The following is a 27461-nucleotide window of genomic DNA, read 5'->3' on the forward strand; positions in this document are numbered from 1 at the left end:
TTTTTCACAGTTTGTAAAAAGTGGATTTTCCAATTGGTTTTAATGAAATGATCGATTGTTTTTTATGTGTAACTGTTATGTATAACGTTTAGTAGTTTCTAGTATGGAAGATTGTTATTAAAATATTTGTTTCTTGTCCAAAATTCTTCCTACATTAAAAAAACAAAAATAAAGAAAAATCTGTATAATGTACCTATCCGTGTCTAAACGAAAATATCATATTCCAAAATCATAAATAAATTGATCGTGTAGTTTTATTTTTAAATAAAAAAATCAAATTTTATGAAGAAGAACGGCTGTCTTGTCTGTCATTTTGAAAATAATAACGTAAACAAAGAGGGATAAGTCAATAATTCAAACTTGCAAGATTTATGTCGTAATGCCTACGAATTCCAATTAATCACTTAAAAATGGTTTTCTTTATAGAAATAAAACTACTTGATCAATTTACATAATTTTTGGAATATGACTTCATTTTGTCATGGGTACGTACACACTATACAGAGTTTCCTTTATTTTTGTTTTTTCTGAACATGAACCGAATATTTACATGCGTTTAAATACCCAGATGTTTTTCATTTTTTTAAAAATAAGTTATCAATATTTACCTAGTAATGTTAATCATAATGCAATGAACAAAAAAAAGAATTATGCAAGTGGTTATTTATATACTTCCTTTTAGTCACTTCCGGTTTTATCCTCAATTCAGAATTTATCTACTTACCAATGTTAAGCATTGCATAGCCTGATGAACATTGGTGCATTTTTAGTTAGTGTTAAATAAACAAAGGAAAACAAAAAAAAAAAAGAAGAAAACCATCCCCTACCCCTCTCCCTAAACATAACTATCCCCCTTTTCTTATCTACTCACCTGTACAAGTGTTTTCTCTATGAGGCTGACCCGTTGGGCAATCGTCGACACATTCACTGATTTTCCCGCCAACAACTTCATAATCCGAATCGTTTCCTTCATGTATTTTTCAAACGATTCCGACATGAACTAAAAGATAGAAGCAAACATTTAACAAAAAAACAAACCAAAAACAAACAAACAAAAAAAAACAATGGATGTGTAATTTGAGTCTTCAAAACAAGATTAGTTATGATAACTTTACTTTAGAGGAAGATTAAATCTTGAAAGTATAGAGAGATGGGTTCAGAAAAGTAGACTTCGATGGTTTGGTCACATTGAAAGGATGGATGAGAGTTCTTGGGTTAGTAGATGTAGAACAGTTGAAGTATCAGCTTAAGTTCACAGGGGAAGGACAAAAAAAAAACATGGGAGGAAGTGATAGAAAAGAACCTGAAGGAAAGAGAAACACGTAAATAAAGACCTGGCCAGAGATAGGTTACTTTGGAAATCAGTTTCTTAAAGCTGCTCAACACATACCAACATGTAAAATATACATTAAACTGATGATGACGATGATGATGACGATGACGATGATGATGATGAAAAACAAATAATAAAGTTAACAGATCTTTTAGAAAATACTGATCATTTATTTACTTCTTTTCAAAAATATTTGATTCGGGTTGTTATTATTGCACGGTTTTATGCAAAATTTTCATCATCGCCTCCATTCAGTCTCAAAAGACAATAGATACACCCCCCTTCCCCCTTGGGTAGCTTCACGTATAATTACGAGGTAAGGGTTGCGCAATCCCCAACCAAACCTCTCCTGAATCGGCACTGCTCGAGTGCAGTGGCAAAGAGAAGTCCAGGACGATTGGAAACAATGCCAAGATAAGCGGAGAACACATACAGCATCTCGAATTCCCAAATGGTCACCCATTTAGTACTGACCAGACTCAACGTTGCTTAACTTTTACATGCACAATAATTATTATGTAGTCGTTAATAATTAAAAAAAATACTATTTTTAAGCACAATAGCTTTTAATACACCTTCAATATTTTCTTTATAAATATAATTTTCAAGCATAAAAGTCCTTAGTAATTCCCAAACAGCTGACAATATCAGCAAAATCTGGAGAAAAGAGTTGACACGTGATTGTATAGCACAAAAGTTTGATTCTGATCAGATTATAAGCATTGCTTTCTGATGGGGAAAAATACTGTTAAAGCAAAGCAGTGGTTTAATAAGTACTAGCTGGACTCTACTCTGTATGAAACAACAGTGAAAATGTAGTATACTGAATACGCAGGCCGTGCAAATTACATCTCAATGGCAATGTACCTTGGTTGGGGGTGAACCAAAGTGAAAAAAAGAAAAGACCTGTGATGTAGCTAAATAGTCTACCTGTGTAGGACTTGATAAATAGATTTATGTTTCTGTAAGATAGTAGACAGTATTAAAGTGGAACCGATGTAAAGAAATATATTCATCGTCAAGGGTGTGAGTTCCATATAGACGTTATTCTCGCGTTACCTACGCACTGTTCTAACATTTCAAAATACAATCGTTGAGATACAACGCGCGGCTCTTTACAAACAGTCTTTTCTTTCTCCAACTTTACAACATGGCAAGGAAGAAGAAGAAGAAGAATTAAAAGAGAAAGAAAACAAAATACTGAGGGTGGAGTATAACTCCGAAATGTATTTATGTTATGAATTTCAAACAAGTAAAATATTTATTTATTTTCCTAATAATATTACGTTGTGATTTGGTTTCAAGCGCATTTGATGCATATTTTATTTTATATTTATTCAAGTATATATATATATATATATATATATATATATATATATATATATATATATATATATATATAATACACAGATACAGATATTCAGAAAAAACGAAAGATAATCGCCTTTGTTGAGTCTCAAAAGAGGATGGATATGCACTATAAAAGTAGCTGCATGTGTAATTGTGAGGCAAGGGTTGCGCAATTCCCAACCACAACTCTCCTAAATCAGCACTGCTTTAGTCCAGTGGTAAAGAGAAGTCTATGATGACTGGAAACAATGTCGAGATGAGTGGAGAGCACATACAGCACCTGGTATTTCCAAATGGTCACCATTCAATACTGACCAGGCTCAACGTTGCTTAACTTTGGAGATTTTTTTTTATTGTCTTCAAGATGACGACGGTGATTGTTCTAATTTGATATGTGCATTTTTTACTTACCTGTGAATACATGGGTCCGTTTAGTGTTGTGTCATTCTCTGGATTGCCTGATACAGGATGGATATGAGGATCCATAAAATTGGATCCAATGCCAATCTAGATAAGACAGAAAACAAAGAAACATCTCTCTTAAAAAAAGCAATAAAATAATAGATTATAAATATCTGCGGAGAAACAAGAAAAAAAATACTAATTTTGTGTGACTGGCATACTGATGATTCTCAATAAAGGATGAAACACATGTGCATGTAGATGAGAATTAAAAAAAATATTTCTGGTAATATTGTTCATGGTCCTCTTAACACTGGATGAGTTCTTTAAGAGAATAAAAAAAGTAAGCCATCAGTTCATGTGTAATGTGATGTTCCATCCAATTGGATTGCTGAATACTGTTATAATAACTTACTAAAGTATGTCCGCTTGTGTTGACATAAATAGACTTTAATTTTCTTCGTTTCCAATGGTTGTTTGGTTGACCACATCGATAGTGAGGTTAAGACTTGTATGACTTTTGTTCAGACTTTGGTCTGGAGTTTGTATCATGGTACCGGCAGAACAATCATTCTCCATACTGATGATTCCCAGAAAAGGATGAAACACATATACGGATAAGAATTTACAAGTATTTATAATGTTGCACCTCACCTGCCGAAATAGCTTCTAGTTTGAAAATTGATTTAAGTGAAGTTTTAAAGTTGTGTTCTGTTCTGCCTACACTCTTTTGAGTCAGCTTCAATAATCTTGATAATACACACGTCCGTTCGCATAACACGCTACTTTTTTAATGAGCCGTTGGTTCCTTTTACTGCTTCTTTTATGCATCTAATTTGCATAGAGTTTGCGTTATTAATACGTGATCGTCAAATACAAAATCGACATCGCCATTTTAGCATTTTTTTTTTATTAAGCAAATGAACACGACACTCATGCTAGTCAGATAAGCTATGATTTTCCCTACATTCCATGATTCTAAATTGTAAATGACAAAACAAATAATATAACAAATAATAATTTTCAAAGTTATGAGAGTGATACTATGGATGTGTAATGTGATTTTTAAAGACAGGCTTTAATGTGATGACACCAGAGAAGGATTACATCACTGCAGTATAGAGATGTGTGCAGAACAGGAACTTGTGTTAGTTTGGTCGCATTGAAAGATTAGATGACAATTCTTAGGCTAGTAGCTGTAGAACAGTTGAAGTAGCAGAGTCAGTTTACAGGGAGTTGAGCAGCAAAAGGGTTAGAGATGTTGGGCAAAGTGGATGTGCATAATACTGAACATGCAACACAAGTAAGCCATCAGCCAACTCTACAGAATTGTGGCCTCAGCAAAACCCGCCGGAGATGAGTGTAGGGTCCGTTTCCATGTGTAATATGGCACTATAAACATCCCAATATTATATAGAACTGATGATAGAGCAGCCATTCTAAGCACTACCAAAGAGTTAGGGCTCCTGTACTGTCAGTCAGAATACAGCAGCCAAACTGTCAAACCTGTACCCTCAAACTTGTCAGACAAGAGTGACCCAGTCCAATTGCGTGAACATATGTGGCAATCAAGTACCTCCAAAATGCCCAATTTTAGGGGAAGAGGATGAGATATGAGCAGAGGGACGGTGTTTATTGCTCTAGTCAGGAAACAAGACCAATCACATTGGGTGTCTCTGCTGAGTTCCTGTGATCGCACCTTTGCGCCTGGCTAATAGGCAAAAAACTATGGAAGCCAGACGATAGGCAGAGCCTTCCTTGTAATTGTTTTAATCTAATGAGTATAAATAACTAGTAATTTGACTGATAATATTTTTAAAAGGTGAAAAGAAGAAGTACTACTATTACATCGGAGTAGGCAATGCACAGAGTACTCTTTTTTGCTTTGACAGAGTACAAAATCGACTTCAAAATCTAGTGGTGCTGTGATCTCTTCTCACAGTGAGACATTGCTAGTAGTCTACTCTGTCTTTATTTTCAAGGAAGGTACTCGACTGAGCTCCAATCTCTGGTTCTTCTTTGTAAAAATTCAGTCATTTACCCCCCCCCCTTCACCCCCTCCTTCACCCCCCCCCCACACACACACTGACTTATACAAAGCAAACTATTTCCCCTGTGTGCTTAGTGTCAGGTGCAGTTTCTATGAACAGAGTTTCTTCTCAAACGCTTCATGTCCATGGAACCCATCACAAGACTGCTTCCCTGCAGACTACTGTTATATAGAGAACTGCTGAGAAATGCCAAATAATCTGACCAATTATTATTATGATCGTTTTTTGATGTCTTGAAAATATGTATCAAGACACAAGATATTTTTAGGATAAAAATATTATGGTAGAAATGTATCAGGATTGTTAACATAGAAATGTTAAAACAAACAAGAATGTTAGAACATAAACAATGGAGATGATTTTAGTAATGGCATCAGGTGATCATAATGCTAAGTGTACTAACTGACGTAATGAGATTGATTTGGAGTCATATGCGGTTTAGTTTAGAGTTTGGAGTCAGACTGGAAAAGTCGAACAAGTTAACACAAAGGATATCGTCTCCGTGTTTTGGAAGCTGGAAGAAACGCGACTTTAGAGTAATGTAGAAAATTATGTCTTTCAGCACCGACGAGAAGTCATGAATAAAGGTATATCAGATATATATATATCCTATTGTTGTTTGGTTTCCTTCCGAAATGAACTTGAATAATGAGAAGGGGCGAAGACACAAGTGAGAGAGGCATGTTATTTGCCTGCGCGCAACACAGACTGAATGTTAATAAACTGTTTTATTATACGTGAAACACACACACACACACACACACACACACACACACACACACACACACACACACACACACACACACACACACACACACAATAGAAGAACATTTTAATCACTAGACGTCACACTGTATATACCACAACGTTAAAGGGGCATGTCTATATACCGCCCGACTATACAATATTACAACATAATCGTCTTCAAATCCAATGTTATGAAGCACCTCTCCCCCCAAGAATAATATTCAAACTGTCCACTCCACCAATCATTCTCAATCCTACCACAAATTTTTCCTGCCCTGACCAGGCCAACAAGTGTAACATATTTCTATTAAAGCTTTTATGTCTCTCTGTGTCTCTCTTTCCCTTTCTTTCTCCTTTTTTGTTTTACGCCTTCCATCCCCTCCTCGACCCCTTCTTTCTCCACCGCTCAACCCATTCCTCTCTGTCTGGACACACACACAGACAGCTTTTCTTTTATGTAATAGATTCCTCTAGAAGTGATTCAACATTTTCTTTCCAAATTAGTAAACAACAAGACGGAAATATAAAACGACTTTACATGAAAAAACCTGGATCAGTTGATCCCAAGAGAATGAATAAATTTTTCTAAATTTTAAATATTATTCATCCGAGGCACTGACGGTCCAGACAATACCAACTTGATAGGTCTTTGTTTAATAGTTTTTGGACTTTTAGCTGGACAGATAACTGTTCTTTACATCATCTATCTATATATATATATATATATGTATAATACTAGCAAAAATACCCTTTGTGCGGAACTTTGCTATACGCTCAGGTACCCACTTCGCGGGTACCTGAACATACAGCAAAGTCTCGACCTTAACATTTGACTTTGACCTTAGAAAAATAGTGTGCACCATCGCTAGGTTGGAGACCATCATTATGTCAGGTTTGATCATGATTGGTCCACTAGTGTGGGCTGTAGGAGAGTATATATATATATATATATATATATATATATATATATATGCTATGACCTTGAGCTTCAACCGTTACCTTGGAAAATGGTGTGCACCATCCCTAGGTAGGAGACCATCATCATGTCAGGTTTGCTTATGATCAATCCAGTGGTGTATATATATATATAGGCTATGAGCTTGACTTTAACGTTGAAAAATGATGCCCACCATCTCTAGGTGGGGGACCATCATCATGTCAGGTTTGCTCATGTTCGGTCCAGTGGTGTGGGCTATAGGAGAGTTGTACACACGCACACACACACAAACACACACATGAACACTACTACTTTATATATATATAGATTCCGCTTATTCCTTCGTTAGTTAGGTCATACATTATGCGTTGGAAAAGGCCAAAAACAATTTTTGAAGGTAAAACTGCTTTAAAAAAGGCCAAATTTGCGAAATCGGGCTTTAAAAAGGCTAATGTTTTAACTCTAGACAAGAATGTAAGCGTATAAGACCTTTTTTGGTGTAGCCTCGTTTTCGGATATCATAATAATGCATGATTATTGTTGTAATTGTGTGAGAAAAGAACTCGTACTAATTCCTACATGCAGTGGTTCTTCACTGAACAAGGAAGTCAATAAAATGTTGTGTAAAAAAAAAAGGGAACGTTCAAAAGAAACATGGAAAAATACAGAACCTAGTCCAGTACTTCAAAACTCTTATAATTAATCCTAACTGTATTCTGTAAGTTTAATCCTCTCCTAAAAACTAACAATCTGCTCTACTCCCCAAGCTGCCACTAACACTCATGCAATACACCCGACTTAGATGGGGGCCTTTAGCTTTCAGCCCTTAACCTTCACATGCTGACCGATTGGAAGTCATGATCACTAAACATCTGTACATTTCTACCCCTTAGGCATGCATTATTTTATTCTTATCCAGGTGGATACTCACTAACAACAGTCTGTACTTAGATATACATCATAGCAATAGCTGTCCCTTCCTTAGCTTAGCAATGTTAAATACAAAAACTGAACCGATACTCTATAATGCAAAATACAACTTCCTGATTTTTAAACGAAAGCTGAAGATATCTTCATTCGAAATGGTAACCTACTTAATACCTACAATCTCCATATATTCGCATCTACTGGAAATATGCCCATATATCTATTTATTGTATTATACATACTGTATACGACATAGAATATAATTTACTCCCAATTATACCTGTACTGTAAGGTACTTCATATCAAAAATGACGTTAGTTGTATCTATTGAATATACAACTTAACCCTCCTGCTATCTAAAATATCCAGAGCTTGTACAATTTTTTCTAGTTAATTCGTAATACCATACCATTCTGCAACGCATTATCCTATTCCTAAGCCAACATAAAAATAAGAAAAGGAAACTTTTTTTTTTTTAACCTAAAGGAAAAAACAAATCATGTTGACTCCTTCCAACACACCGGTTTGCAAATATAGCTGCTTCCACTGCATGAACTCCTACTCAGCCCCTCCTCCAGTAACAAACAATGAAATAGCAATGCCCTGTAATCACTTTGAGGAGTATAATTTTTCAGTTGATATATAACCCTTTTAAACTAACCCATTAACATTAACCACCAATGCAGGGACACAGAAATACCTGGATTAGGACCCAGGCGCAGGGAAAACCCACTCGGTGCTGATGGACCCGCAGATCTTCCCAGGTCACCCGTCTAGGAGAAGGAAAACTCTGAAGCTAAACCAAAGGAGAGGAAGGCCTCTCCAGTCTTGGAGGACAACCTTCCTAGAGCTGATGACTCAAACAAATTACCGGTCTGCAAACCTTAAGGAGTAGATAGGCACTGTCTATCGCCCAGCTTCCATACTCCTTCTTTGCCTACTAGCTAGGCGTAGAGGTCGAATCACAGGGAGTCGACAGACCTTCAGTGGTCGATCTTGTTGCCTGACTAGGGCAATGAATGCCGTTTTCCCCACTGCCGACACATCCCATCCCCTAAACTGGGCACTTGGGAGTGCTTGAATGCCATAATGCCAGTACAAGTAGATTGGGTTGACCATCATCTGATGGGTTGACGGTACTGGATAGACAGTTCCTGGCTGCTGTTCCCGACTTGTAGTACAGGTGCCCTAACTCTTTGGTAGCGCTTAGAGCGGCTGCTTCATCAACAGTTTTATAATATCGGGTTTTTTGTAGTGCCATGTCACGCATGGAAAGGGACCCTGCACTCATCCTTGGTGGGCTATCCCGAGGCCACAATCCTAGTAGATGGCAGGACAACTGATGATCTGCTTGTGTTGCATGTCTGGTATTCTGCATAACCACTTGTTCAGCATCCCTTACCTAAACTGAAACTTAAAGAAAAAAAAATGACAGTACTATAAAAAATTATGCTAAAACTAGGCCCAAACTCAAACAAAACCAACCTGCCTTCTCTCTTGAGGCTGGCATTTACGAACATCCGTGGGCTTAGAACTAATTTAAATGATGTTGAAGCATTTCTCCTAACAAACGCCCTGGATATCTTAGCACTAAGTGAGACTAACCTACATTCCTCCATCCCCTCTAACTACTTTAACATGCCTGGCTATCTCCCACTCTGCCGTAAGGATCTGACAGACATATGCACGGACTTGGAGTCTACATTCATAACACCCTCTCCTTGACTAGAGAAACAAACCTAGAATCGGAGGATCAAGCCTTTATGTGCTTTAGACTAAACATACAACATAACATTAGCTAATTTATTTTCTCTACCGCTCTCCCTCGACCCAGGACTGCACCATAATTAACAAAGTCTCTGACAGCATAGGCACAGCACTCTCCCTCGACACTAGCGCACAAGTACATGTATTTGGTGACTTTAATGTCCACCACAAAAACTGGCTTGGATTCTCTACTTACACAGATACAGCGGGCAGCACAACACATAGTTTTGCTATATCTCACTCCCTATCACAAATGGTTACGTTTCCAACCCATTTCCCTAACCAGCAAGAATAACACGCATCACTTCTAGATCTGTTTCTGACCACAGTTCCCGAGGATTGTATAACAAATGCTGACAGCCCACTCGGGAACGCTGATCATGCAGTGATAATGGTCGAAATCGCCCTAAACTCTAGACCCAAAACTGAGGAGCCAGTGCTCAAAACAACGAGATATTATAAAAAGGCTGACTGGGAAGCCATCGGAGATTTTATCAGAGATGCCCCATGGGGAAATATTTTTTCTCTTCCTGCTGAACAGTGCGCAAATGAGACCACTGAATGGTTTAAAACGGCAATTGAAGCACATGTTCCCACACAGAAATTTTATAGCAAGCCCACTCTCCCCAATGGTTAACTTCTACTTGCGCAACTGCCATTGCTCAAAGGCAGCATGCATACCACAGATTTAACCGACATAAGTCCAGTTCAAATAGACAGAAGTACATAGAAGCTAGAAGTAACGTTAAGAAAGAAATAACGACAGCTAAGAGAGAATTTACTGAAACCACTAAAAAACGCATCGAAGCACAAAAATTAGGAACGCGTGACTTCTGGAAAATCTACAACAGTGTAGTAAATAATGGGCAATCAATAATTCCCCCACTATCCAACAATCACGAGGTTGTTTGCTCAGCAACCGACAAGGCTAATATGCTTGCCAGTTGGTTTGCCTCAAACTCCACACTGGACTCTTCCAACCACCCCCTGCCTAACTTTCCTATGCGGACGGATACCACGCTAGACGATCTAAAAATCACCCGTCCTCAGGTGCATGCTATCATAAAAAACCTTGACACTTCAAAAGCATGTGGACCAGATCTCATCCAAGCTGTGCTATTAAAAAAGTGCTCAGCCGAAGTAGCTCCAGTTCTCTCCAAACTCTACAACAAATGCCTTAATGAATCTTGCTATCCAGGCTGTTGGAAAACTGCTTCTGCAGTATCAGTATTCAAGAATTCTGTCGAAAGAACTGACCCATCAAATTATCACCCCATTAGCCTCCTCCCACTTTTCGCCAAAATATTTGAGACCATAATTAACCATGCTCTAGTCCATCACCTTACATATGCTAAACTTCTGACTGACAAACAATATGGATTTAGACAAGCCCATTCCACAGCAGACATCCTCACTGTAATCTCAGAACGTATATACCATTCACTGGACAAAGTGGGGGAGGGCAGAGCAGTAGCTCTAGATATATCTAAAGCTTTTGACAGGGTATGGCATGAGGGTCTCCTCAGGAAAATTAGATCATACCGTATCACTGGTAGAATACTTAACATAATTAAATCCTTCTTAGATAAGAAAAAAATCCAGATTGTCCTCGATGGTCGTACATCTAAACAATATGATATAAATGCGGGAATGCCTCAGGGGTCTATCCTTGGACCTCTATTGTTCCTTATATTCATTAATAACCGCCCCGACAAAATTGCCTCTGAGATGGGTATATATGCTGATGACACTACACTCTATAACAGGCATGACAGGAAAACAAATGAACACATATCTAAAGAAATGGCAAAAACACTAGAAGATGACCTCCAATCTGTAGTGGAATGGGAACAAAAATTGATGGTCACATTCAATGCTGCCAAGGCTAAACTGGTTTCCTTCAATAATTACAAGAAACCTTCTCTACCACCAATAGCAATGGATAGTGACTCTTTATCTGAGAGTACATCTTTCAAACTGCTTGGCCTAACGTTCACAGGAAACATGAGTTGGAACAATTACATTGAAAGCATTGCCAGGGCCGCTGCGAAGAAGGTAGGCTCTCTCTACCATGCTAGAAAACTACTAACACCGAAAAGTATCCTGTACCTCTATAAGGCCACCATTCGCCCATGTATGGAGTATTGCTGTCACATTTGGGCTGATGCAGCTGCTACTAGTCTCTCGCTCCTAGACAAGGTTCAAAAGAGAGTCGCAAATCTGAACTGGCATCTAAGATTCAGCCTCTGTCCCATCGACGAAATGTTGCATCCCTCTGCCTGTTCTACAAGTATTTTAATGGTGAATGCTCTGGCGAACTGCAGACACTTGTGCCCCCTCGATGTAGACACCCTCGACAAACCCGACAAGCAGCTAAATCCTACTCCTACACAGTAGAGATCCCTAGATGTAAAAAATCTTTTTACTCCACCAGTTTCTTCCCCAGAACTGCTAGACTCTGGAATTCCATTCCAGGTCCCTGCTTCCCCAACTGTACTGACATGCAGAAGTTCAAGTGTAACGTGAACCGACATCTTGTTGCCCAAATCCCAACATAGTACCCTAGTAGTTGTTGCCCCTGGTAGTAGCCCCCTACACCAAAGTGGCAATGTGCCTTGTTTGGGGTGAAACTAATAAATAAAAAATAAAAAAAAACCTATTGGCAGACAAAGGAGCAAACAAATATTGTCTCTTACACTGTTATTTTTGTAGCACAGTATAACTTTCTGGTTATTTATTAGTAATTAATTTATCTCGTTTGGTTCAGGTCTATATTTAAAATGCAATGGACACTATTTTCATAGAAATGTTAACAAACTCATATTTGCTGCGTGTTATTCTTTTGTTTGTTCCCAAAACAAATTTTCTTTTGCACTATCCAGAAAAATGTCAACTTTATCAAAGCATATTTGTTGATTGAATATATTTCTCATTTCGTGGAATTTTCATGAGTCCTTCTAGTAAATAATAACTTGGTTTGAAAAAAAAGTCAGAAGTATTTGAGATTGAAATGAATTTTATCACTAAACACAATTTTTTAAATAACATTCATTGAATGAATTTTGTAAAAATGTAAATATTTCCTAACAAGAAATTGAGAAACAAGACAAAAAAGAGAGGTATCATTGTTGATGAAATAGGTTTCTCATTTTGTGGAATTTCCATGGGTGTTATTAGTAGATAACATTATGCTCTAACCTCAAATCTATAAAATCATAAGCACCCACGAGACTACAGTTTATCAAAGGGAGTAAGAGAGAGAGAGAGAGAGAGAGAGAGAGAGAGAGAGAGAGAGAGAGAGAGAGAGAGAGAGAGAGAGAGAGAGAGAAAATAAAAACAAACAAAAAATGAACCAGTTTCTAACTGACCCATAAATTATTGATTAATCGATTTGAACGTTGTTATTTTTTTTTTTACATTTCTTATTTTTTAACCCCTCCCCCAAATTATATTGAGATTTTATGAATAACTATTCGATCGATAATTTTCTTTCTCTGTTTTATTTTCTGTTGTGAAAATCATTTCATTGAATATTGCCTTTTTATAGCGACGTGTGTAGATGGCGAGATGGCAGAAAGACTTATCGAAAAATTGGGAGTGAGATCAGAGGATTAAAAAAAAATTTTTTTTTTATATGTTAGTCACATTGAAAAAGGAAAATGAAAAAGCCAATAAAAATGTCTCTCTTCCCAAATATATACTAATATAATTCGTTTGATCTATCCCCAAAAAGAAAAATAATGTTATTTTTAAGAGAGATTTAAAATGAGTAATTTAAAAAAAAAAGTTTTCATTTTCTTCTTTTTTTTTTAATGTATTTATTAATTAGCCATTATTTTTGACATTGTGAGACAATCCGATAATGAATGACAGCAACTTCTACTATTCTCTTCCATAAGTTTTTGTTAGATAAAATTTAAAAAAATGCAGCAGAAATAAAATGTTAAACTAATTTTTGAAAATTATTTACCAGCAAAAATCATGATTGAATTTTTCTTTTTTACGATTGAGTTTTATTTAACGCTAACACGTACTTCTGGCGTTGCCCAAGAACAAATACAGGGTGGAACGATAAAGTTGTCGCTCTAGAAAAGACGATATGATTCCATTTCCGTTTGATGAAAACCGGTTTTCTTTTTTTGTTGCAGACTATCTACTAGTTGGCCAGTTGTGTACAAGAACGATAGGAGCCTTTTATCATATCTGAAAGTGACACAATGTTCAACGAGCGAGATCGGAGATGTGCCGCTGTACAACTCATGCGCTCTACTGATCCAAGTTATGGCAACAGGACCATTGCCAGCACCCTCAAAATACAAATCCGGATGGCTTAATGAAGTTTCTGGCCATGGCTACAGTCTTTGGTGTGGTTTCAAGTGAGTGCCACATCATGCCACCTCACATCTTCAAAGTCGGCTTGAAAGTCAATACCAAAGTGTACCTGGATGTGCTGAAGAGTGTGGTGATCCCCTGGTGCAATCAAGTGACTGCTGGAAAACCCTGGGTGTGGCAGCAGGACTCGGTGATGACCCACAAGTCCAAAGAGACCCCGGCTTGGCTTCAGAAGGAGTGCTACGACTTTGTATCTTTCTTTCACTGGCTTCTCTCCTTCCCGATTTGAACCCGCTGGACTTCCTCGTTTGAAGAACATCATCAACATGACCTTTCCACAATACCAAAGCCAGTCTGATCTCCACTATTTACTGAGTATTCGCCAAGCTCCCACCAGTACTTGTGGAAAAAGCATGCTCCCAGTACTGGACCCGTATCGAGGCAGTGATTGAGACTGAAGGCGGCTCTACTACATAACCAAGTTATCTGCATTGTTTTTTTTTTTAAATAAAAGTTTAAAAATAAAGATGTAGTATTGTTTTCTTTAGAGCGAAAAATTTATCGTTCCATCCTGTAAGAATCCCTATGTATTCTTGACCTCAAAAATTAACCTCATACATATCACGCGGTTGTCTCGGTAAAGATCAAATCTATTTCCACACTCACCATTCCAAACTCAAACTGCAGCGTGTTTTCATACAAGACTACGCACATTTCTTCATTTTTCAAAAAAAAAAGCAAAAAAAAAAAACCCACTTAATTTGGGAATCTTAAGTAGGACAACCTTTGGTGTGAATGTGGTATTATGGTGACTGAGATCTTTAGCTAGGATTAGTGTAGACAAATCAAAGGAATAGTGACAAAGATGACCATAGACACCCACCCCCATCATTTTTTTTATTGGCCTTGTGCCTAATTTTTTTTTTTTTTAAAACTTTCTGTTCGCAAAATAAAAAATATAAATCAAATCTAAGCTGAAGACGGAAAATTTTCATGCGCCTTTCCATTACAGAATATCTCGATATTCAAGGATTGATAGGCATAGCATCAGATCTTTTCCTTTGAAAATTTATTAACGCACAATTTTCAGAAAAAAATTGTCTTGTATCGATTGGTTAGCCGCTGGTATTGATTGTTGTATACTTTCTAAAAAAAAAAAAAAAAAAAAAATCTATCCAAAATCAAATTGCCAGCCATGGTTCATTCTTATTGATCAATATCTTGTTGATTCCCTCTCTTCGAACCTGGACCATATAGTGCATTGGGGAAAAAATTGGCTTGTTATACTTCTAAAATTAAACTTGTTTCCTGTCACCGCCAATGCTCTGATTCCTGTTTTGCCTCAGTCGGAATGAATGACTATTTCCTTAAAGAAGATCCTTATTTTAATAAGCTCCCAAGTCTGACATGACCTCAGATCTAAAATGGAAGACGTATAACCAATCCGTTGACAAGGTCATTGTGGGATCATGCTTCTGACACCTGATGTGATTCCTTATCTATATAAGAGCCAGAAATTTTCACAGACAAAGATTCCTGGCAAGGACTTTCCTACCTGTGGGACACATTACCACAGGACTGCTTTCCTGCTGATTACAATTTGTTCGTCTTCAAGTCCAATGTTAACAGATATTTAAGAATCGTCCCATAAATAATAAGTTCATACCATTTATAATGTCAATGCTTTAATAGTTTTCCTTATCTTTGATTTGACAATAATTTCAGTCTTACTAAACTTTATTCTTTAGTAACTTTTGGCCTTGATAAACAGTGATTAAATAGTAAAAAAACAAACAAAAAAATGAGTAAGAGGCCATCTAAATACAACACATAGACAATACAAGAAAATGTTAAAAATGAAAATCTTTTAGTTTAGTGATGAAACTGCTATTTCAAACTGAAGCATGACAGACCATAGAAAATGCTGTTTCAAACTGAAGCATGACAGACCAAAGAAAATGCTATTTCCGACTGAAGGATGACAGACCAACAGATATTGTTATATGCCAGGACACATCAAATACACTTACTTTAAATATGTTTTTCGACGAGTCCATTTCATCAACGTCGACTGTGATTTCAAAAAGCGGCCAGATGCCCAGGTGGTGAATGTTCTGCAGGGCCGTTTGGAATCGCCAATTGGCAGCCGTCGTTGACGTCGTTGTTGTAGTTGTGGTCGTCGTTGTCGTCGTGTTGTCAATATCTGAGAAGCTCCAACCACCAACTTGTTTGATGAGCAGGCGCAAAGATGACAACGTCTTCTTTCGGATGTCCTGATGGAAGCCGTCACTTTCCAGCAAGCAGGAATTATAGAAATTCTTCACCTTCTGCTCGACTGGTCCCATTAACGATAATGATTCTGAAAGGGGGGAAAAACAGAATTAGAGAAAAGAACCAATTTTAATTGTTATGGAACAATGTAGTTAATGAAGATCCAGGGGTTACGTTGATTAAAAATAAACAAAAAACTTGGGGTGTTTGTTGTGTATTTTTCAAGTTTTAGTTGAACATACAGGTATTTACCTTTTATATAATAGATTACAGATCAGAATAGCATTAGTACTGTTGGTTTCAAACCGAGAGGAAACTTCATATGCCTCCTCGCAGTGACTTAGTTCACAATACATTGTAGTCTACATTGCACTGTAGAGAACCTACTGTGATTTTATAAAATTATTTTTATATATATATTGTTGTGGTGGCAACCACTTATTTGCATATGCGAATAACATAACACTATAAATGGCAAGCCTAGGTTGGCCTTGGTATGTCTTACTCAAATGCCACCGGAAATGACGCCGAAGAGCGTACATGTCCTCCCACCAAGACTCTCTGACTCGACACCGTCATTTGTACATATTGTAAATATACCTTTTCTTTAATACACTTATTATTGCGTTATCTTGTTGTTTGCGTCTTCATTGTATTTCCTTACTAATTATTGTTCAACCTTGCAATCACAACATATATAATGGCTTGAATTTAAGTCTGAAATGAAAAAATCAAGTATAATGGTTCAGTTGTACATTAAATAGAAATATTCATTTCGATCACACCCCTGTCATATCAAAGAACCTACGGTTGATTTTATATACCAGGTCTTACAGTTTGTGTGGTAATAAAACTTCTCGAATGCACTAGTGATGTTGGGCTGTATTTGGTCAAAATCACCTGTTCGTATATATTCGTATGTTGAAATATCATATTGATATATTATATATTCACATATTGAAATATCATATTGATATATTATATATTCGTATGTTGAAATATCATATTGATATATTATATATTCACATATTGAAATATCATATTGATATATTATATATTCGTATGTTGAAATATATTGATATATTATATATTCATATATTGAAATATCATATTGATATATTATATATTCGTATGTTCTTTCTGTCATCAAATTGAAAACATTCCGATACAAACTCTATCTAAGAACACTGCCAGATACATAAAGTACATATGTGTGAAATTTCATAGAAATCAGCCTGGAGGTTTTGGAGTCTATAAGGAATGAACTCATACACACGTACACAAAGTTCCTTTTATATAATAGTAGGTAGGTAGATAGGTAGGAAGGTAGAGATATTACTAGCGCACAGTTAAAAAATTCAATCCATATTAATTACATTTTTAAATATCTGAAACATGTTCCAGAATACATGCTAAGCATGTTATTTTCCATGTGTACAAACGTTTCCGAAACAACATTTGTATTAGTAAAATTAATGATTTCTTGATCTGTATACTTTAACGTTCATCAATTTCCAAACGAACTGCTAACAACAGATTACAATATCATATTGATATATTATATATAGGGCTGTGACAATATTCTCTTTCAAATATGCTCTATATTCTTTTTATATGCCGGGAATATTCTTTAAGAATATGCTCGAGAATATGCTTTTTTTTACACGGGAATATTCTTTTTAAAAAAGAATATGCTTTTTTTTTGCATAGGAATATTCTTTTTAAAAAGAATATGCTGCTTTGAGACGGAATATTCTCTTTGGCTACCGTATATTTATTTTTATAAATCGCATATTTTCACTGTACTTCAAGCGAATATATTTATGTTAGGTACCTTAGATTTACGTTTGCCACAATATTAACCCTTTCGATTCCAATGGGCCAATATATCGGCCATGGGGATTTAAGGTAAAAGAAGACCTACAGATATTTCGGCCTTACTATAGTATTTTAATAGAACGGGTATAGTTGAGTAGTTGGTAATTTTGCAATGTTAGGGTCGAAAGGGTTAATTATTTGCTTTTTTATAAATTCTATTGATGATTTTGTAAAAGCTTCAGTTAATGCCGAAAACGCAAGAAAATATATAGAAAAAACGTTTATTTTTATGCTATAAATACTTCTAACAATTAAACACTATCAAGCTTAAACAAATATTTTATTCATTGCATTTTACAATTAAATGCGTTTTTAAGTTCTCAAAATTGAAACTTCTGCGGTTGTCTGCTAAAACTTCTGCGGTTTCTGCTAAAACTTCTGCGGTTGTCTGCTAAAACGGTCTTAAAACTCGTTCCACGTCGCATGAGACTACTGGGGCATATTTCAAGCTAGCCATTTCTTCAGCACTTAAAACTTTTAAATGATCTATGTCATCCAAATTTCCTTCATTTTCAAAAGCCTTCCCACTAATAAGTGCATCGAGACGTTTTAAAGTAGCAAAACCTTTGTTCTTTGAAATGACATTCTTCAGCTTTTTACGAAATTGGGAGTCATCCATCTCCTCAAGTGTCATTTCGACCTCTCTAATTAATTCAATAGATTTTGAAAGACTCAGTCCTTTAGTCTCCAACTTTGCAATATTTTTTGTTAAAATGGAAAAACTGTTGGCGATAAAGCCGAGATCAAATGGCAGTGATTCCTCATCCAACAGTTTTTTGGACTCCAATATACTTTGCGCCTCTGTTGAATCTAGAGACATTATGACAGGAGTAATTTCGGGCAAATGTTTGTCGTAATAATGCGCTGCATCTAACCACGTACCCATCTTGTTATAATGGGACTTGGTGGAAGGGGCACTCCTTGGGCTAGTTCCCTGAACTTTTCGATCCGATTGGGTGCTTTTAAAAATATACTTTTTACAGTTGAAATCAGTTTATTTACTTTTGGGTGCGCCTGCCTGACTAATTCCGCAACCCTGTGCAAGCCATGAGCCAAACAAGTAACGTGCCCCATTTTCGGGTATAAAACCTGAAGAGCATTCATAGCTTTGGACATATATGCAGCTGCATCAGTGGTTACAAGGAGCACATTATTATAAAGGACTTGCTGCGGCCACAAAAACTGCAACGAATCGTTAAAAAAAGCAGCAATTGTAGAATGATTAACTTTTGGCAGACATGCAATATTTCCCAAATAGCACTTGCTGCGTTCCTCTTCTACCCCAAGAATGCCAAACACAAAGCAAGCAATAAAACGCTGCTCTACATCAGTGGTTTCATCAATCGAGACCCACAGTTTCGTTCCAGCAGCTTTTTCTCTGAGTGACTTCACTTTTGCTTTGTACACTTCACTAACGTAATATTTTCTTAGTGTAGTCTAATTTGGAATATTTCTATGTGTGTACCTATGAAGAAAGTCTTTGAACACATTATTGCTCAGTTTATAAAACGGAATATCCGCTGCGATCAACGCTTTGCATAAGTCAGCGTTGAACAAATTATTCGTACTGCCTCCTAAATCAGTTGCTGCAGTAGGAACTTCGCCTAACGTTGCCGTGTAGGTCTTTTTTGCCAGATGTGCGTTGGTTTTTAAATGCTGCTTTATTAGAGATTTTTTACAACTTTTGATCTGTAAAAATAAAAATCAATTATTTAATGGTAATATATACATTTAAAGGAAGGGTGGAAAAAGTTATTTGAAGCCGATTAACATTTATTAATTAACGTAAAAAGTAGATAAAATAAATTGTAAATTTCAACGTTCAATCAAAGTTTAATACAGCTAGATTTACCGTTATAGAATTAAAAAAAAAAACTACTATAACAACGCCAATCTATTAGTCAACTATATTGAAAATTTTATGTATTAAAGTTTGTTCCTACCTGGATATTGCAGTATTTGCAGGTTAAGCAATTGCCAGTTAACTGGTAATCTTCAAATTCATCGGCATATCTTGCCATCCGTTCAGCAGGAGTGCTAATTATTTTCGGCATTTTTTGTTTAGTTTTTTTTAGATCTTGTAAATTCGTCCTGGGTACTAACACGCTTTGAGTATCTACAAGGACGAGATGTCTGTACATATTTATATATATGCCTATAATATCACTCTTTTTCAACAGACCAAATTTTAGACCCTTTTTTTATGTAAATTCACATCTGTTAGGGATATACCACGTTTAATTCATCTAAAAAAATGAATAAATTAAAAACTCTTATCCAAATATTTCCTTTCAGCATATTTTTGACAAAACAAAACTTATTCCATAAATATTTTGCATATTCTTTTTTAAAAAGCATATTCTTTTTTTTAAGGAATATGCTTTTTATCAAAAGAATATTCTCTAACCCAATATATGTAAAGAATTGTTTTTTTATTAAAGAATATTCTTGACATTGCCCTACTCATTAATGTATATACTGTTTATATACTGTGAACAATTGAACACTCTCTGGAACTTAAATATTTTATTTATTGCATTAAATTAGTCTTTAAATTATCAAGATTAAAGCTTCTTTGGTTGTCCGCTAAAATAGCCTTATAATGAAAAAAAAAAAAAAACTCGTTCCAATCGTAGGAGATTACTGGATCATATTTAAACCTGGCTATTTTTTCGATACAAATTGTAGTTACAATCCTTTAGACACTACGGGGCCGATATATCGGCCCTGGAGACCTAGGGCAAAAAGGATACGCGGATATTTCGTCCCTAATATAATCCTCTAATAGAATGGCTCTCATTAGGAACCAAAGGTTATTGTAAATTCACAACTACGAAGGTTTTACCATGTTTAATTTAATTTATATAAAAAAGAAAACTTCGTAAAATTAAGACTCGTATGCAAATATTTATTTCAACATATTTTCGGCACAACTTATTCCATAAATATTTTGCATATTCTTTTTTTTAAGAGAATAGGCTTTTTGGTAAAGGAATATTCTTTAAAAAAAAAGAATATGCTTTTTGTTAAAAGAATATTCTCTAACGAAATATATGCAAAGAATATTCTTTTGTAAAAGAATATGCTTGTCACAGCCCTAATTATATATTCGTATATTGAAATATCATATTGATATATTATATATTTGTATATTGAAATATCGTATTGATATATTATATATTCGTATATTGAAATATCATATTGATATATTATATATTTGTATATTGAAATATCGTATTGATATATTATATATTCGTATATTGAAATATCATATTGATATATTATATATTTGTATATTGAAATATCGTATTGATATATTATATATTCGTATATTGAAATATCATATTGGTATATCATATATTCGTATACTGAAATATATTGCTGTATTATATATTCGTATATTGAAATATATTGATATATTATATATTCGTATGTTGAAATATAATATTAATATATTATATATTCATGTATTGAAATATCATATTGATATATTATATATTCATATATTGAAATATCATATTGATATATTATATATTCGTATATTGAAATATCATATTGATGTATTATATATTCGTATATTGAAATATCATATTGATGTATTATATATTCGTATATTGAAATATCATATTGATGTATTATATATTCGTATATTGAAATATCATATTGATATATTATATATTCGTATATTGAAATATCATATTGATGTATTATATATTCGTATATTGAAATATAATATTGATGTATTATATATTCGTATATTGAAATATCATATTGATGTATTATATATTGGTATGTTGAAATATCATATTGATATATCATATATTCATATATTGAAATATCATATTGATATATATATATTCGTATATTGAAATATCATATTGATATAATATATATTCGTATATTGAAATATTATATTGATATATCATATATTGGTATGTTGAAATATCATATTGGTATATTATATATTCATATATTGAAATATCATATTGATATATTATATATTCGTATGTTGAAATATTATATTGATATATCATATATTTTTATGTTGAAATATCATATTGATGTATTATATATTCATATATTGAAATATCATATTGATATATACTGAAATATTATATTGATATGTCATATATTCGTATGTTGAAATATCATATTGATATATTATATATTCATATATTGAAATATATTGATATAGTATATATTCGTATGTTGAAATATTGTATTGATATATCATATATTCGATGTTGAAATTTATTAAAGTTGAAGAGTTCTTAAAAAAATACCATTACTTATGAGAAACTGACTTATCTCCATTCGCTACTAACAACAACAACAACAACAACAACAACAACAACAATGAAAAATTTCCGACCACTAACCTCTACGATTTTTATTTAGCAAAAATACATCTAGCACATCTACTGGATCATTTTTCATAATTTTTGGAATTTATACTGATTTCGACATGATATACAATTTTTTTTCATCTGAAATGAGTTTGTTCCAAGATGAATTAATCTGCACAAGTACCCATATTTAGTTATTAAATAGAAGATTGATGCGAAGTGGGATCACCTTTGAAGATTACTAATACTGGGGAGGGTTTATATTTTTCCAACCAAAGGTGATTGCAGGTTGAATCGATAGTTTTCAGAAGTAATACCATTAAAAAAGTGAAAAATATAATTGCTTGATGATCAAAAAGCCTATGAGAATGTTTATGAATTGGTTTTTGATTTTAATTACTACACCTTCCATTGTATAAAAAACAACAAAAAAACAAAAACAACTCTTGTTAAAAATGCCGTTTAAATTAGATAAGTTCGAATCTGACATTTTATGTGATTGTGCCGTGTTGGAATTTGAGAGTGTTTTTAAGTAAAATATTGATTTAAAGAAAAAAGATTTTTTTTTTTAAGAAACTCGTTTGAACTACTATTTTGATCTATATTATTTGGAAAGAACCTCTTGAAATCTGTGATCTATTCGAAATTCTCTCCTAATTCGGAATTCTTCATTGGAAATCTATATTTCAATATAATCCTAGCAGTGTTTGGAAACTGATAAATTGTAAAATAGACGATAAAGAAAATCCTTTATATCCATACCTTTACTTAAATGTAATTTTAATAAATTAAAAAAAATTATTTATCATTTTTTTATTAGAAACGTGCATATCTGGAGATAACATATCCGAGTATTGATTCCTGGAGCACGTTTCAGATATTTGAAATCATAATTCATGTTTTTAACCTTTGAAATTTATAAAGTTGAGTTTTTTTCTCATTCTGACATTGATGTTTTGTTCTCTCACACTGCAAAAACTTAGACATCAGGGTCGGAAAGTATGATTGAGAAGTCAGCACCCCGAGGAGGGTCACTCTGACCTGCAAAAAGTGCCTAGGCAGCCCCATTGGCATTGAGGGCGCCTTAGGCTATTAGCAATAAACTAACACCTTCTCAAAGAGAGACGGCAAAGCCTAGGAGAGTGGACCTCCTAGAACTGCACAGAACTAAAACGCCCATCACAAAATCAACAGGAACCTGACCATTACAGAAATGGTCTAATCTTTGTTGAGTTATACATTTTTTATTTTTTGGGAAATGTTACAAAAAACAAAACAGAAAAAGAAAATGTTAGGTACAAGGCCACTCAAAAATTGAGGAGCGGGGGGGGGGGAGTCTAAAGTCATTAACGTCACTGTACCTTTGTTGGTCTATGCTAGTCCTTCCCCACAATAGTGCAAACACAATGGAGCTTGTCCTACATTCACTGAATCAAATTTTTTTATTTGTTTTTTTTTTAATAAATAAAACGTGTGTGTATATATATATATATATATATATATATATATATATATATATATATATATATATATATATATATATACACACACTATATATATATACACTATATATATATATATATATATATATATATATATACATACACACTATATGCATATATATATATATATATATATATATATATATATATATATATATCTGGAAATGTCTTCTCAATTATTAAATCATTTCTCTCTGATAGGTTCATAAGAGTAGTGGTTGATGGACAGAAATCAGAAGCTCACAGTATTAATGCTGGAGTCCCTCAGAGGTCCATCGGGGGCCTAACTCTCTTCCTGATCTACATTAATGATCTTCTAAATCACATCCTTACATGATTCGTAGAAATTTATACTGATGACACTACCATCTATGGTAGCACATCAAAGACCGTAAATGATCAAGTTTTTTTCTGATTCTCTCTCCTCTGATCTTGAGCATGTGGTACAATGGAGAAAGAGGTGACTGGTTACTTTTAATGCATCTAAAATCAAGCTTCTATCTTAACATCATCAATGCTTTGATCTCCATCTGGCCTCAATTGATATGAATGGCTCTAGTCTTGGGGAGGCTTCATGTTTTGACAAGCTTCTGGGCTTGACCTTTACTCCTGATCTGAAATGGAACACATACATCAAACCCATTGCCGAATCACTGGAAAAATGGTAGGATCTGTCTATCGATCCAGTAGATATCTCACTGCTGATGCAATAGTCTGCCTATATAAGAACCAGGTACGTCCAAGGATGGAGTACTGTTGCCACGTCTGGGCAGGAGTTGCTAGAAAGGACTTATCCTGTCTTGATAGAGTTCAAAATAGATTTTGCAGCCTAGTAAAGGATACCCTTTTCTCTTCCCTGCAACCTCTTTCTTACAGAAAAGATGTTGCGAGTCTGTCTCTGCTTTATTGTTATTTTCATGGCAAGTGCTCGTCTGAGCACCAATCTATGGTCCCCCCTCGCCAAACTTTCACAAAAAACACTCATCTAGCTAAAAACACTATCAATAATTTCCCCTACTCTTTATCTGTGCCTAAAACTAAACATAGATTCCATGAATAAAGTTTCTTTCTTAAAACTGCACGCCAGTGGAACTGTTTTTCATTTGCCTGCTTTCCAGCTGACTAAAATATGGTTGTCTTGAAGTCCAACGTAAACAAGTTCTTGATGAACCGTTCCACTTAAGTTAACAAATTTACCGAATTTCTTTGACTAACGATTACTATATTGTCCAATTGACTACTGTACACTATTTAGCCCTTATTCTCGAGTGGCCTCTTGGCCTTGATAAGTGGTGATGCCTATGTAAAAAAAAACATAATATATAACGAATACCTATATATATATATATATATATATATATATATATATATATATATATATATATATATATATATATATATATAATTTAAAGGAGATTAGAATAATAGTCTAAAGAGCTAAGTGTATTTTAATGTAATAGTGAAATTACTAGTTTAATTAAAATACAGGAAATGCTCGTTGTAATTTAGATATATAATAAGCTCGATAGTTAAATGTCCTAGAGCTAATTCAATATTAAGTAATGTGATTTATAATTTAAAAGTTTTAAAATTTTTAAAATTTAAAAATCAAAATTTAATTAAATTAAAAATCAGTTTCATAAGAAGGAACAACAACAAAGTCAATTATCTGTACGATCGTTTCGGAAATCCGTGCTTTTTATTTATATATAATATTAGATGATGGGGCCAGCCCCAACTTTCGTGTCATTCCGTCGACGCACAAACTATATGAGAAATTTCACTTGATTCGAAGAGATTCGATGTCGTAGAGTCTAAATCTAAAAAGATCTCCAGGTGAACGATGCGCATTTTTTTTTTTATATTTTTCAATTTAATTTGATTTGCAAAAATTAAGCGTAAAAATCGTAAGGGAGGTAATCATTTAGTAAATATGTCTTTTCGGTCAATAGTTACCTCCCTTAGTTTAAAAATTCACCAAATCGTGTGTTGTGTCAATAAATTTAATTTTGAATAAACATATAATATGTATGTGTGTGCGTGCTTGTGTGTGCATTTTTTTGTTGTTAATTCTTTTATTAATTAAGCATAATTAATACAATTTTTAAAAATAAAATCTCATGGCCATGAGTTTTGCAGTTTTTTAAAATAATTCCAGGTAGAAATAAATTATATTTAAAATTTCCTCAGCTATTAAAATATGCTGCTATTTATTTACATCTACAATATTTTTACAGCATTTTTTTTATCATTTGTCAATTAAATAAATAAATGCTATCCTGGTGTGTTACAAGTTGGAAAAATTTGAGAAACGCAGTATTACAGAAATGAATTTAATATTCACTGCACCACACCATCGTTAAGGGATTAAGAGATTGAACCCAGCCAGAAAAGGTTGAGCAGAAGTAGTAATTTTAGTCAATCCACCTTTGATAAAGATGATCAAACTACTCGCTGTTCCTCTGTTTTCCCAGCCAAATGCATATTTTTCAAAAGACAAAGAAAAGATTAAAGAAAAAAAAATTTGATGGAAAGGCACACCTGGGAACTCCTACAACAATGTGAATTCATTGTAAATGAAATTTTATTGGCTGCAAAGTTGAAACATAATGATCTTCTTTGTCAGTTATGAGATAAAGATCTTGTAGCTGCAGTGCTAAATATCATCTTACATGTAAAATCAATTACACCAATTTCTTGAGATACACAACAAAAAAACAGTAGACATGAACAGTGATACAAAACACAGTGCTACATATAATATTTCAATAGTTTTTTTTTATTGCAGGACCAAATACAACCAAAAAACAATATTGGATATTTTCCTGTGGTCAATGGTAGCCCAACTCAACTAAATATTGTGAATGCAGTATTTTTGAAAAGTCTTGCAATTGCTGATGAACTTAAAACTGAATGCATTGTATTGACATTTGATCTTGCATTTTATGCTAAAGCACAGCAAATACGTTGGAATGATGCCATGTATATGCAAAGAACGGTTGTCAGATTGGGTGAGCTCCACACCTGTATGTTGTTTCTCAGTGTTATTGGAAAGCGATTTGAAGATTCTAGGCTAGCTGACATTCTAGTTGAAGCCGGAACAGTGGCACAAGGATCACTACCTGGAGTTATGAAAGGTAGACACTATAATCGAAGTGTCAGAGTCATAAAAATTATCATATATATTATATATTATATATATATAATATATATATATTATTCCTTAATTGGAATTCATTTTTTGAGATGAGCATTATATATATTAATTTATTTTTTATTTCGGACTACTGGTCTCATCTTTATTAGTTGTTGTTTTTCATCTAGTAGTCCGAAATAAAAAATAAATTAATATATATAATGCTCATCTCAAAAAATGAATTCCAATTAAGGAATAATATATATACCAATCGGTACGGACCCGACTATGGAAAATCAGATAATAAATAGAAGTGGATTTATAAGATCAAAGAATCCAACCTTGATCGCCCTTCGGGGCCCGTGGCGCAGTTGATAGAGACGTTGAATCTCTACAGTTCCAGATGAACATTGTCTGAAGATAGCGGTTTCAATCCCACCCAAAGCGTGCCAGAGGTTAATTGGCCAAAACGTGGTGAGACG

General features: G+C 34.3%; 1 protein-coding gene across 7 annotated transcripts in view; it reads right to left on the reverse strand.

Moving 5' to 3' along the window:
- Positions 1-27461, reverse strand: part of LOC145242090 (endothelin-converting enzyme homolog) — a 955595-nt gene that overhangs the window by 66245 nt on the left and 861889 nt on the right. For all 7 annotated transcript variants that reach the window (XM_080105007.1, XM_080105006.1, XM_080105005.1 and 4 more), the window contains 3 exons: positions 15877-16205; positions 3095-3190; positions 872-1000 (listed from right to left, as the gene is read on the reverse strand). In XM_080105007.1, coding sequence (XP_079961133.1) covers positions 872-1000; positions 3095-3190; positions 15877-16205 — 554 coding nt within the window. The remainder of the gene's footprint in view (positions 1-871; positions 1001-3094; positions 3191-15876; positions 16206-27461) is intronic.

Source organism: Euprymna scolopes, chromosome 21 (assembly GCF_053919585.1).
Source record: "Euprymna scolopes isolate OS-2025 chromosome 21, ASM5391958v1, whole genome shotgun sequence".
In the NCBI taxonomy this organism is placed as follows: domain Eukaryota; kingdom Metazoa; phylum Mollusca; class Cephalopoda; order Sepiida; family Sepiolidae; genus Euprymna; species Euprymna scolopes.